The following is a 15,459-nucleotide window of genomic DNA, read 5'->3' as shown; positions in this document are numbered from 1 at the left end:
TACCTACCTCACTGTTACAAAAATTAGATAAATTAATGTAAAGGGCCTACAACAATACCTGGCAAGAGAGGAGCTATTAAGCGTGAAAAAACTGTGAACTAGCAAAGATTGGTTAATTTATATAGTTACTATTTAAACCAACAAAGCCAAATCGAGAGTTTATTTATACTGCTATCTTTTCAACAAAAGCCTCTAAAAACCAACACCAGAAGCACTCTAAATTTTGCCCTTTTTTGGGTGGTGTGTAAAACTGTGTTTTAGTGATAGTTCATAAAAGAGGGTATATAGACAGGACATGAATCATACACTTTAACATTTAAGATCTTTTAGTAGGATTGCTCTTTTGTTAGCTATATTTGCCTCCGCTATCTGGCCACACAAACACATAGATGATACACCAACAGCATCTATTTTGGAAAAGTTAGTTTCACTAGGTAAATTGACTGAAAATTGTTAATCAAATTTCTGTAAATTAAAACTTTCTTAAAAAACATATCTAAATTCATAGACTTTGCAACAGTAAATTACAATATAAGCAAGAAGCAATCTGGGTTCAAAATAATTGAATCTGACAGGCAGTGTATACTTACTTTCGCTCCAACAGCAGGCAGTAATCAACGATGACAGGCACCATGTCCTGAAGAGAAACCATAAAAAAAGCATCAGCACCACACCTCTGTCCCGTGGACATCATCAAAGCGGTCTGCTTAAGACACTGGTAAACTGTTGGGAGAATATAACTTTATATCATGCTTTTGGTAAGTAATTTGGCCCTAGGTGTCAAAAGTCTTGAAAATGTGAAAAGACTTTTACCCAGTAATTCTATCTGGAAATTTATCCTAAATACATTTAAGAAAAAAAAATGTTTAATGCATTAAGGTATTCACTGAAGATCTATAACAAAGCAGCAGAAGAGGGAGGAGAAGAAAAAATTGGAATTAAATATACAATATGGGAAAGTCATTAAATAAATTTGCTAGTTAAATACTATGTAGGTATTACAAATTTACAAAGAGTTTACAACAACATAACAAACATTAGGTGAAAACTATGTATTTATCTCACAACCTTATAAAGAAAATTTGCAAAGGAAAAGAAAAAATATGAAGAAAATACATCAAATTGATAACAGAATACAGTTCGTCCTGTTGGTGGCTCAGGTGATTAAGGTTGTCCATATTGTGACAAACAATCCTCCAAACCAGCTATTTTGAGGTTGATTTAACTTCCTGGTTTCATAACATTTTGATTGCTTTAAATTCATCTTGTATAGACTTGTATCAAGTGAATGGCAACCCATAATTTTGGCCTTTTTCAAGAGAAACAGTTTGAGGGAGAAACAGAAGCTTATTATTACTGGAAATTGTCAAGTAACCAAGCATTAGATTTCAGTAGTACTCTTTCATTTTCTGCTGGCTGCAGGGAAATGGTTTCCTTTAAGAAAAAAAAAAAAAAATCCTAGAAGGCCTAAGTTCTAGGCAGAAAAAAATCCCACCAAGGAAGAAGGCACTATGTGAAAAAGAGAATACTACATGCGAACTAACACTTGTTTGACAAAACAAATAAAACTGAGGAACCCTTACTATTTGAGAGAGGTATCAGAAGGACCTACAATCCTGAAAGGATTATGGGGTTATACATGACCCATCCATTCTGCTTCCTTTAGTCAATATTCCTTACAACAGGATTTAAAATCTTATTTAGATTCTTCAAAAACAGGAACTAAAATAATTGAAAAGCGTTAGATCATGTGAAAAATCACGTGAAAAGTGTTAGAGCTACAGCAAGTGTCATCCCTGTATGAGAATACAGTGGACCAGATATTCGGAAGGGAAAAAAATCTCCCTAGAAATGCTGGGGAACAATGTAATAAACATTCCTTACAATACACAGCTGAGTTCCTAAGAAAGAAAAGGCAAACGAGTCTAAAAATGAAAAGGGAACTGAAAACCAAAACAGTTAAGCCCTTAGCTGTCACTGAGACTGTCTTATACATTTGTTGGTCACATTAAGAGCTTGGGTTTTAATGCCAGAAAGAAGCTGAGACCTTAGACTCTTGCAACACAAGAGACTGAAGCAAAGATCATTCTAAAACCAGGATTCTTGAAAAAGCTGCATCCTTAGTGAAAGGAAAAGGGGGAGGGGGAGAGATCTGCCTATAAGCATAGGAAGATGACAAGAAAGACTGTCTGTCTCAGCCTGGACTCAGTGGGGGTAAATTTGTCTATAATCAATATCCTGCTTGTAGGTGGATCTGAGATTTGAATTTACACTATCTCCTTAGGATAGGAAAAATCAAGCCAAGAAATTAACATAAAAGAGGATTCTGAAAAAGGATACTCCTGGGGCACTTGAAAGAAGCAAATTCAAAATTTCTCTGGAGACAGTACTTTTAACACAGGCAAAATAAGTTCTACTGATAAAGCCCTACTGAAGATGTGCTCAAAACAAAATATTTTAGGGGGCGCCTGGGTGGCACAGCGCTTAAGCGTCTGCCTTCGGCTCAGGGCGTGATCCCGGCGTTATGGGATCGAGCCCCACATCAGGCTCTTCTGCTGGGAGCCTGCTTCTTCCTCTCCCACTCCCCCTGCTTGTGTTCCCTCTCTCGCTGACTGTCTCTATCTCTGTCAAATAAATAAATAAAATCTTTAAAAATATATATATATTTTAAAGCACCACATGAAATAATTCACCATGAGTAAACATCAACAGAACTACAAATAGCAGAGGTAGACTTCTAAAACTTCAAGTATTATGAGAAACTATTAAACATATTTAAAATTATTAAATGCAAAAATTAAAGAAGTGCTTAGTCTAGTACTAAGTACTAAGGATACACTTACTAGAGAGATTAATGGAGAGTGAAATCATCAGATTCATACATTTAGCACAAATCACTGTAGTGATTTTATGATGGGAAGATCTGGAAAACCAAAATTGAAGGTAGAAGGCCATTACAGCAGTCAAAGTGAAATGGGGACTAAACCAGGGTAGTGATGGTAGACCTAAAAAACAGCAGACAGAATTAAGAGATATTTATAAAGTAAAACTGGAGCTTGGTGACAGATTGGTTGTGGGTTGGATGGTATAGGAAGGAGTCTATGATAACTCCTTAAGTTTCTAGCTTAAATGATGGTTGAGTGTAGATGTCACAAAATGAGATAAGGAATATAGGCAGAAGTGTTAGAAGAAAGAAGCTAAGTGCAGTCTGGACTAGGGCAGATTTTAGGAACATCTTTACTTAGATGCTGAATAATAAGAAACTGAGTAATCTAAAACATCAGGGTTAGAATTACAGATTTCTAGTGGTGCCTGGCTGGCTCTGTCGGTAGAGCGAGCACCTCTCGATCTCGGGGTTGTGAGTTCGAGCCCCATGCTGAGGGTAGAGATTACTTTAAAAAAAATTTTTTTTTTAAGATTAAAAAAAAGAAAGATTTATAGATTTCTAAATCATGAGAGGAAACAATGTATATGAATAAATTTGTCCCGGGATAATAGATAGAACTAGAAACCAGTGGACAATGAACTAATCCTAAGACTCCATATCCTTATGATATGGTCAGAGGATAGAAACAAAATCCAACTCAAGAACAATCATAAATAAGAAGGGCACAGAGTCACAGATAGCTAAAGGATACAGAACTTCAAAAAGGAAAGGTGATCATCACTGTTTAATACAGCACTGAAGATGGTAAGATCTGAAAAGTGTTTACTGGATTTAGAAATTTGGGTATCATTGGTATCTTTAGTAAATGGGTGTTTTATCTTCCTGATTAAACAGTAGGTACAGTGATAGGTAACATCCAGCCTGCAGACAACTGAGTGGTAAATGAAGTATTTGGTGGTGTGTGAGGAGAAGGGAGGGAGAGAAAGAGGAGGAAGGAGGAGGGGGAAGGAAAGAGGACAAAGGAGGAAGGGAGAGGAAAGAAAGGGAAAACATCAATATATGTATAACTGGAACCCATGAATAAAAAAACTCCACAATTCAACAGAGCAAACACTTCAAAATACAATTCAAGAAAATTTCCTGAAAGGAAAAAAAAAGAGAGAGAGAATGGGAGAAGACTTAAATTCAGATATTGAAAGCACACACCAAATGCTAGGGGAAAAAATGGCCTTAGAATGTTACACTGACATCCAGTGCAGTCACATCACTGGATTTCAACAGGTAAAGAAATAGCCAGAAGAAATGAACAGTTAATTACGACAGGGGGAAAACATCTGCCTAGCCTAGGATTTCCCCCACAGTGGTATTCAATGCGAGAATGTCATAGAGCAGGATCTTCAAGACCCTTATGGAAAGTCAAAATGTTTTTCAATATAAAAGCTAGAGTCCAACAATTTGAACATGTAACAACTCAAAGAGTACTGTTTTCCTGAATCTTTCTTCATGAAAAAGCTTCAGCAACTAAGAAATTGCCAGGGAGACCATAGCAAAAGCAATGGTGATAAGCATGAACTACATTTAACAGCAAAAGTAAAATAAACTGATATCCTCTGACGATGAGTAAAAGATTTATATTAAGACAAACTGGGAGAAGAAAGAAGGTAGGAGGTAGAAAAGATTCACTGGCTTCATCTGTAAGGTGGTAGCCAAAAGATATCCTTTAAAGCTCACAATTAAAATTGGAATTAAAAGCCCGTTTTAACAGTATAAAAGCAAATACTGAGATAATGGTTAAAATGTGGTAATGAAGAAGGGGTTGACGTGAAAGGAAGAAGAAAAGAGATGCTAATTTTTATCACTGCAAGGAACAATGCCCAAAGAAATAGAGAATCAAGGGAACTATGCCTTTAGGTATAATCCTAAAGGTAATCATTATAATTAAATACACACTCCACAAATCAGAAGTAATGCACAAAATGGTGAAAGGCTTCTTTAAAAAAATAAAAACAGAATACATTTGGCTTACCTAAGATTTTCATAATAAAATCTGAAAAAAGCAAAAATCTGAAACTTCAAAAAAGCAACCCCCCAGCTCTATATAGTAAACAAATAAATACAAATACAAAGTGACCCAGAAAGACTGAAAATAAAAGGACAGGCAAAAGTATATACCATGCGAAGTAAAATCAAAGGATGTAATGTTTCTAGCAGATTAAGTAAAATCCAGGAGGGCAATTACATGAATAAATAAATCATAGTGAAGATAAACTAACTATTTCTATAAGCTAAATTACTCTATAGTACATACTAAATTATATAATGCTAACATTCATAAAGCACAAGATGGAAGGAAAAATAGAGAAAAGCGCACAATCCAAAAGGCACTTTACTTCTCACAGTCCATGAGAAATCAGGTGGAAAACAATGAGTAAGGGTTTACAAGATCTATAAAAAATCTGATTGATAATGAACTGTTCTCTGAAAACACACAAAGCGCTATATTTCAAATGCTCATTGAACACTAATGAAAACTGTCCATACGCTGGGCCACAAAGAAAATCCAAATAAACTCCAAAAGGTAAAATTAGTACACACAGTATCTGATCATGATACAATAAAACCAGAAAGTAATCACTTATCGGAAAATAAGGTGCTTTTCCCACTTAAAAATAAACTTTCTCTAAAACTCTTCAAAGAATGAATACCAAAGTTGAAGATTATATATAAAGACAATAATGAAAGTGATACATATTGAATTGATAGCCTTAAGTCTATAAATTGACATTTTTAGAACACTCTATCCAACAGCATCAAAATATACATTTTTCTCAAGTACACAGAACATTTACTAAGATAGATCATGTATTTTAGGCCATAAAACAAGTTTCAAATTTAAAAAGATTCAAGTCATACAAAGTATGTTCTCTAACCACAATGGAATTAAATTAGAAATTAACCAAATAAAGAATGACAAGATGACATCACTATAGATTCTCCAGACATAAAAAGGGTAATTAAAATGTCATGAGCAACTTTTCCCAATATGTTTGACAACTCAGATGAAATGGCCAAATTTCTTTAAAGATCTAATAGAAAATACCAACCCCACTCAAGAAGAAACAGAAGAAATATATAACCTCCTAAAAATTGGCACTGGTAGTTAAAAACCTTCCTACAAAGAAAACCCAAGGCCTTGATACTTTCAGTGGTGAATTCTATTAAATATTTAAGGAAGGAACAATGCCAATTCTACACAGACTTCCATGAAGTTGAAAAGCAGGGAAAAATTCACAAATAATTCTATGAGGCCAGAATTACATCAATACCAGAACTACACAAAGACATTACAAGAAAACAACAGACCATCATTCCTCATGAACACAGATGTCCTAATAAAACAGACAATACATATTAACCATATGACTTTATCCCAGGTATGCCAGATTGATGTAACATTAAAAAAATCAATACAATTCACCATATTAACAAATGAATAAAGAAAAACTATATGATCACCTCTGTAGACACAGAAAAACAATTTTGACAAAAGTGAACAGCACTCATTCCTAAAAATAAGAGAATCATAGAAAATTAAGAATAGAAATTCCTCAACCTGATAATGGGCATCTTTGAAAAACTATAATAGCTAGCATCAAATTTATAAATCAAACACTGATGCTTTCCCACTCACCAGAACAAGACAAGGATGTCAACTCTCAAAATTTCTATTCGGCGTCATGCTGGAGGCCATAGTAGAGCCAGTAGAATAAGGCCAGAAATAAAAGACATCCAGATCGGAAAAGAAGAAATAATTCTGTGTTTATTTGCAGACTACATGATTATCTATGTAGAAAATCTGGGGGAATATACAAAGAATTATTAGAGCTAATAAAGAAGGAGTTTAGCAAGATTGCAGGATGGAAGTTCGATATACTAAAATCACCTGCATTTCCATATACTAGAAACAAACAAGCTGAAACTGAAGTTAAAAATAAATAAATATTTACAATAGTGTAAAAAAATAAATACTATGCAACTACCAAAGTGAAAAAAACACATTCTCTATGAACCAACATAAAAAGATCTCCAAGATATATTAAGTGGGAATACAGTACAAAATCGCAAATACAGTTTCCTATTATTTGTGCTAAAGAAGGAAAAAATATGAATGGGTGGGTGGTTAAAGCTGTGTATATTTGCTTGTATTTACGTAAAGAAAATCTGGAAATATACATGAAAACTTAGTTACAATGGTGAGAGGCAGGCGGGAACTGGGCAGATGGCATCAGGGTGGAGACAGACTTTTCACTGTATACATTTTCATACCTCTTGATTTTTAAATCATACAAATGTATAATTAATACAAAAAAATAAATTGAACATTTAAAAAAATAGACACAGGTAATACAACAATGTATAGTAAATCTCAATGCTACAGAAGTAAGTAGCTAGAACACGGAGACAAGGATATATACAAATATGGCAAAGCTATATTTATATAAACTATATTTATATAAAGCATCTACTATAGACCAGGGACATTGCTAGCTGTTAATGATACAGATTTAACAGAACAGACATATCTTATAGTCTGGTACAAAGATTTTTTTAAAGTAGTTAACAATGAAGTATGATGAGAATGAAGAGAGGGGAAATATGAAATGCCAGGGAAACTTACAGCAAGGAGACCTTACCTAAGTCGGCCTTCCTTGGAATGGGACATTTAAATGGATACCTAAGAGACAGCAGTGACCAACCAAACTAGAGGGAAGAACGTGCCATCAAGTGAGAGGGAATAGTAACTTGAAGGACAGTCCAGACATAAGAGACATCAGAGAACCTTGAAGACAGAGAGACAGTGTGACCAGAGCACAGAAAGCAAAAATTGGCACTGGATGAGGAAGGGAGAGAATGTGCAAGATTCTGGACTTTATTCTAATGTAATGGAAACCACTGAAGGGGCCTGAAGCAGAGAACTAAGATTAAAAATTAAGAATTGTGACACTATTACAAGTGGTTTAGTTTTAGAATACATGCGTAGACTTTAATTACTTCTTTGCAAATCTTTACTATATGCCACTCAACAACTTCCATTCCCTGCAGCACTTCTTAGTTCTCTTGGCCTAAACTATGATTCCAAATTTCTGCTCATTCCCTTCTCTTCCATTATCCAAGAAACCTTGAAATGCCTTGAAAAAAGGAGACATTGGAGACTTCCACTTCCAGGGAGCTAGAGCAGACATATCTGTTCCTATCTCTCCTACTAATATAACTAAAAACCCTGGACAATACATACAACAAAGAAGACTCTGAAAGATGGAAGAAGGCAGACCTACTAAGGACCTCAGGACCTAAGGAAAGACATAGTGGCGAGCTTCCTGGTTCCTTTTTACCATATAACCCAGACTTGGAACTGAAGAAGCTTGGCAACCTGGAAATGCCCATGCACACAGATAGAAAAAGGCTCAATGAAAGCTACTCTCTCTAGCCAAAAAAACCCCAAAAAAACCAAAAAACCTTGTAAAAATATCTGCTCTATTTTGGCCAAACACCACAGAAAAAACTGTGGCCCCCCACACACTGTGACAGTTAATTTTATTTGCCGAGTTAGCTGGACCACAACGTACCTAAATATTTGGTCAAGCAAATTTTTAAATGAGATTAACATATAAATCAGTTGATTCAGTAAAGCAGATTGTCCTCCCTAATGCAGAAACATCTGCTCTTCTTGGGTCTCAAGCCTGCCAGCTTTCAGGATGGAATTACATCATTGACTCTCCTGGTTTTCAGGCCTTCGAGACTTGGACTGGAACTACACATCAGCTCTCCTCGGTCTCCAACTTGCCAACTGAAGATCTTGGGACAACTCAGCTTCCAGAATCAAGTGAGCTAGTACCTTAACATCTCTCTCTCTCTCTCTCCCCCTCCACACACACACACACACACACACACACACACACACTTTTTATGGCTGAAGCAAAAATCATAATACTGTGTGATGTGGTTCTATATACATACAGACAGATAGATAGATAGATAGATGATAGATAGATAGATATAGATATAGATATAGATATAGATATAGATATAGATATAGATATATATTATATCCACTATTGGCTGTTTCTCTGGAAAACCTTGACTAATACATCCACCCATGTCAGCAAAAACTGTGTGGAAAAACCTAGATTTCCACTCTCCACGGCATGTAACAAGGTACCCCAATTCTCCCTCTGCCGAGTAGGATGATATCAGAGAAGTCTAAGAAAGTGAGGACTTTCAATTCCAACAAGGCAGTGACAAATCCCTCCCCCTCGAGGCCACACGGAGAGTGCTAGTGGAATTCATGTAATGAGGCCCAATGGGGTGGTGTCAGAGGAGACTTATAAAAGAATCAGAACTTTCACCAATGCCCAATCCAATGGTGGTGATGCTACTCTCACCATGAGTCAATGGAGGCCACACAGGCAACAGTAATGAGGCATTCCCATCCCTAACTAGCCAGTGAAGTATCAGAGAAGACTAAGTAAGGAGCAGAACTCCCATCTCTGTCCAGCAGTGAGGATGAGCACCCTCTATCAGGTATCAGTGGAGGGGAACCTATACTTCTACCCCCAACTAACAGTAAGAAGGCAGGACCCATTCCCTTGTCAGAGCAGTATCAGAAGGAAGCAGCTAAAACAGAAGTTAAACAAGATCTCGAGTCTCACAACCTAACACTCACAATGTCTACGTTTCAAAAGGAAATCACAAATCATACCGAGAACCAAAAAGATCTCAAACTGAACTAAAAAGTAATAATCAATAGATGCCAAGACTAAAATGACAGAGATGTCAGATGATCTGACAAAATTTCTAAAGCACCCATGATAAAACTGCTTCAATAATTATAATTACAATCTTAAAACAAATACAAATATAGAAAGTTTCATCCAAGAAATAAAAGATATAAAGAAGAACCAAATGGAAATTTTACAACTGAAAAATACCATAACTGAATTTTTAAAAAACTCAAAGGACTCAAGAGAATAATAGATGGTTCAGAGGAAAAAATGATTTAACTGGAAGAAAGAACAAAGAGAAATTTCCAATCTGAAGGAGAAAACAGGCTGGAAAAAAATAAAATAAAATGAACCGATACTCAGGGACATATGGTACTAGAACAAAAGACCTAATGTGCCATCAGAGTCTCAGAAGAAGAAAAGATAGAGAGTAGAACTGAAAAAGTACTTTAAGACATAACGGCCAAAAATATCCCAAGTTTGGCAGAAGACACAAATACACAGATTTATCCAAGTATGATCATTCTAAAGGAATCCACACTAAACAGATTTCCAAACTTCTGAAAACTAAAGACAAAAAAACCCAGAAATCTTCAAAATGGCATCAAAGAGATGACACCTCAGCTATGAGAAAAACAATTTGAACGACTGGATTTCTCATCAGAAACCACGGAGGTCAGAGCAAGAGGCACAGTATTTTTCAAGTGCTGAAAGTAAGTAACTGACAACCTAGAATCCTAAGCCCAGTGGAATATCCTTGAAGCATCATGGGGCAATCAAGACATTCTTTTTTTTTTTTTTTTAAGATTTTATTATTTGAGAAAGAGAGAGAGAGAGCAGGTGATGGGGGGGGTAGAGGGAGAAGCAGACCCCTGCTGAGCAGGAAGCCTACTTGGGGCTCGGCCCCAGGACTCCAGGATCATGACCTGAACTGAAGGCAGACGTTTAACCAACTGAGCCACCCAGGTCTCCGCAATCAAGACATTCTAAGATGAAGAGACTTTGCTGTCAGCAAAATTACTCCCAAAGAATGGCTAATGAAAGTTTTCTAAACAGAAAGGAAACAATAAAAAGAATGGACATCCTGGAACATCAGAAAAGAAGAAAGAACATGATAAGCAAAAACAAGGGTAAATGTAATAGCCATTCCTTGTCTTCAGCTTTCTTGTGTTTCATGGTTGAAGGAAAATTATTAATACTGTGTAATGTGGTTCTAAATGAAGAGTAGGAAGGGAAGACAACTCAGAAATAAAAAGCAGAAAACTATTGACAGATGCACCAACCTAGATGAATCACCAGAGAATTATGTTGAGTTAAAAAAAAAACAACAAAAAAAATCCCACCAAATCGAATCCCCAAAGCCTACATACTATATAATTCCATTTACATAACTTCTTGAAATGACAAAATTCTAGAAATAGAAATAATTAATCGTTGTCTGGGCCTAAGAAGGGGATTAGGGTGGGAGGAAAGAAGGTGTGGCCATAAAAGGGCAAAATGAGAGATCCTGATGGTGATGGAAATGTTCTGTATCTTTACTATACTGGTCAATATGCTGGTTATACAGTTGTACTACAGTTTTACAAGACATGCCCACTGGGGAAAACCACATTAAAGGTACATGGAATCTCTCCATATTGTTTCTTACAACTGAATGTAAATCTACAATTATCCCAAGACAAAATTAATTTTAAAAAGAGGATACACAGAGTTCTCAACTCAAATAGAGCTAACTCATTCAAATTAATGCTTTCACTGGCTTCCTAAAGAAACCAAGTCCTTATCAATTTTGAACACTTAGAACTACAAACAAAATGAAATATTAAAGCCAAGTCTATTTCCATATATTAAACCTTCCTTTCCAGTATCTAATTATGAAGAGACAAACTAGATTGTCCAGGCGATTACCCCTGGTGGCAATCTCCTAGATGCCTGAAAATAAGCTAGGTAGGATCAGTAGCTCTCCATCTCCCAGGAGCAAGGACTAAGCACAGACCCAACTGTGCACAGGATCTGCAGTCAGATGTAGACAGCTGACATTCCAGGACTAGTACACGACCACCTTGAGCAGCTGGTGCCCAAGCTCAAATGATCACCCCACTTAGCCCATTGGGAAGGTTGCTCTCACAAAAGCCCTAAAAGAAAGGAGAATGGGAAAGGACAGGTCCTTCTCTTGAAGCAAAACCTCAGTCCACCCGGTCAGACACCTGGTCTATGCATGCCTCTCCATGGGATATTGAGAGATCAAGGGCCCACATACAAACTTCTGACCCTTCCTCCATTAAGTTCAGCCTCTGCTGGGTACTGCTTGTGGCTATCTACCTGAAGTCTTTCAACACAAACATAAACAGTGAGCCATACCTGCTTTAAGAATATTCCTCTCAGTCTCAATACCTTGCAGAATGCCTCTGAAAAATGGCTGAATTTTTGGTCTCCAAAATTGAAAATAAATAAATAAATAAATAAATAAATAAATAAATAATTTCTCTACTCTCCTCTTCAATGCACAGTGCTATAAATTGGCCATAATGAACTGCTTCTCTTATTAGATATGTGTATATACTTAAGATTAAAGAAGCAATAGATATGTGAATAAAACACTGAACTGATAGACAGAAAATCTAAATTTAAGCCTGTCAATTGTTTGAATGAATGAACAGATAATTTTATTGCATTGAGACTATCTTACCATCTACCAACTAAAGATATCATCTCTGGCTTTCCCTCTTTCATAGGGATGATGTGAAAAGAGATGAGATAGCAAATGCAGATTCCTTTGCTTTTTGGAGCAATGGCATTCACTCTCATAATCTGTATTCTAGAAGTCAATCAGGCAATGAAAACTGAATGCTTTGAAAATGATTCAAAATTTTAACAAAGCCTGGAATATATATATATACCAGAGTAGTTAAGCATTCCAAAACACACACATACATAGACAGACCAATAGGTCTATCTCCACAGGCTATCAGAGGGAGGCAGCTGTATTCTAGTATTAGTATACAAACACCACAAGCAGCTATGTAGATAGAAGTGTCCCTCTGTACGTGTGTGTGTGTGTGTGTGTGTGTGTGTGTGTGTGTGTGTGTGTACTTTTCCTTCTTTTTTTCCAGGTATGATAACAAAACAATCTTCTAGGAAAGATCTAACTCTCTAGACCAATATTTTAATCAAGCCTCAGGAATAAGGTGGTGTGCTGGACACCAACACTATTTTCCCTTCCTCAAATCACCTCAAAGAAGCATGAGTTAGACAAAGAAGGCTCTTATTGCTTCACTCTGCATTCAGCTTTTAGTCTCTGTCCACTCTTCGGCATGAACTCCTAATACAAAAACATATGCCAACAGGGGCTACAACCATGGCCTTGAATGACCTGCTTCTCATGGAGGGGAAAATGATGCAGGAAGGAGAGCCTGAGAACAATTAATTAAGGCTTTACTTTTAAGATCGTTTAAAACAATAGTATTTTTCAAATCCTTCATATTAAAATGCCTTATATTTATTTATACCTCTACCCTGTTTCATACACAAACATGAAGCAACATACAATATCCTAAAATACATGAAACTGCTTCCGCAGTTAACTGACCAGCTTCTGAGTTTAGAACACTGTTAGTAGAGACTTCTGATACCAGAGAAGCCAAAGGGACAGTTTCAAGAAGTCATTAACTGTGCTGAATGCTATGGAGGACCAACAAGACGGAGAATAAAATGGTCCACAATCATTCAGATATGATTCCCATTACTATACTAAAATGAATTCATTTTGTATTTTTACTTTTTTATACATTTCAGTATCTTCCTAAAATTTAGATATTACTTATTCCTCTCTTTTTCAAAAAGAGCTACTTAACAACATATTGGTCTGAGATAATCAAAGAATATAAAGTGTGCATGAACCCTAGCAGAGTATAGGGTGGAGGCTCCTCGAGCCAGACAGCCTGGATGCCTATCGTGATTCTACTGTTTATTGGCTGTATGATATTAGGGAAGTTATTCAACCCTCTGTGTGTCTGTTTACCTGTAAACATCTGTAAAATGGATATATAATTACTCGAGTATGTTATGAAGATTAAATGAGATACTTGCCAGGCACACAGCACACAATATTAGCCATGATTATGGACATCTGTGTTGTGTACGCTAAGTTCTGTTCTCAGTTCAAACCTCCCTGAGTCGGATTTAAAACATACACCCAAGGGGTGCCTGGCTGGCTTAGTCGGTAGAGCATGTGACTCTTGCTCTTCAGGTTTTGAGTTCAAGCCCCCACATTGGGAGTGGAGCCTACGTAAAATATACACACACACACATATGCCCAAAACAAACACTGTATACAACATTTTTTTTTTTAATTCCATCAACAACTATTTCTCAAATCAAGGGCACTAAACCAGATGCTTGGATAAATCAGTCCCTAGACTTACAAAGTTCAGCTGGGAAAGACTGATACTGAGTCAGTAAAGTGCGTGGTATTTTACAAAGAAATGCACCTGACTTAATCCGGGAGTCAGAGGAAGTGACATTTAAGCTCAGACTCGAAAATAAACAGGAGCTGGTTAAGCTAAAAAGAAACAGAAAAGAATTTTTATGTGGAGAGAACACCATGGGAAAAGACTCTGAGTTAAGAGAGAATAGGGATGTCAAGAAACTGAAAACTCTAGTATGGTAGGGATACAGAGAATTAGGGGGAGACAGGTGAGGATACATGATGTAGACCCTTAGAAACTGCTAGGGAATTTAGTCTTTACTCCTGGACAATGGTCTTTAAAATACCTTAAAACCCAGAGAGTCTCACGTCTACACTTGATATATATATTTCTCTCTAGAATGAAGTGCAGTAAGAATATGTACGGGAAGTGGCTATGGTAATAAACCAAGAGGGGATGATAGTGACCCGCACCAGGATAGTGGCAGAATGGATGGCATGATGTAAACAGAGTAGAGAAACGGTCAAAGGGCTGATTCAATAGGAACGAGTGAAAAGACAAGAATCACTCAACTTGCTTCAGGTATATACAGTGGATCCATCCACTTAAATAAGGACCATTAGCGAAGGCTTCGTGAAGGGATGTTCATGAGCTTGAGGTACTTCTAAAGCATCCAAGTGGAGGGGCGCCTGGGTGGCTCAGTCGGTTGGGCGTCTGCCTTCAGCTGAGGTCACCATCCCAGGACCCTGGGATCGACTCCCACAACGGGCTCCCTGCTCAGCAGGGAGTCTGCCCCTCACCCTGCTCTTGTGCTCTCTCTTATTCTCTCTCTCAAATAAATAAAATCTTTTAAAGAAAATAAATAAAACATCCAAGTGGAGATGTAAATGGGCAACCTACTATATGGATCTCAGAACTTAGAAAACAATCTAGGTTGGAGATACTAGTAAGACAGTCCTTTCTCTACATCACCGATGGGGAGAGAAAGTAATGATTCTTAAACTTTAATCTGTTTAAGAGTCACCTCAGGGGCTGATCAGGAATCGTGGTCAAAAATCCCAGAGAGCCTGATTCAGCAGACCTGGCAAATAATTCAAGAAAAAGTACTGTTAACCAATCCTCTCAAGTGATTTTGAAATAAATGGTCCAGACAACATCTTGAGAACACTGATTCAGAAATAAAAGACAAGAGTATTGTGAAGAATTCTAACGTTTATTGGTTAAATAGAAGAGGAGAAAGAAGAATGAACAAAGCAAGCCAGAAAGCAGCAAGAGAGAAAACCTGAAATGTAGGACACCAGAAAAGTCAAAGCGACAGACTGTTTCAAGAAGTCATTAACTGTGTTGAACTGTACTGAGGACC

The 15,459-nt window shown here is 36.8% G+C and overlaps 1 protein-coding gene across 8 annotated transcripts in view; it reads right to left on the bottom strand.

Annotated features, from left to right (window-relative positions):
• VPS8 (VPS8 subunit of CORVET complex) overlaps positions 1 to 15,459 on the bottom strand; it is a 296,045-nt gene that overhangs the window by 166,695 nt on the left and 113,891 nt on the right. For all 8 annotated transcript variants that reach the window (XM_057306778.1, XM_026497368.4, XM_048215283.2 and 5 more), the window contains one exon: positions 591 to 637. In XM_057306778.1, the coding sequence (XP_057162761.1) occupies positions 591 to 637 (47 nt within the window). The remainder of the gene's footprint in view (positions 1 to 590; positions 638 to 15,459) is intronic.

This window comes from Ursus arctos, unplaced genomic scaffold (genome assembly GCF_023065955.2).
Source record: "Ursus arctos isolate Adak ecotype North America unplaced genomic scaffold, UrsArc2.0 scaffold_4, whole genome shotgun sequence".
Lineage (NCBI taxonomy): Eukaryota > Metazoa > Chordata > Mammalia > Carnivora > Ursidae > Ursus > Ursus arctos.
Note: the sequence above shows the minus strand (reverse complement) of the source record. Positions and strands in the feature narration are given on the sequence as shown.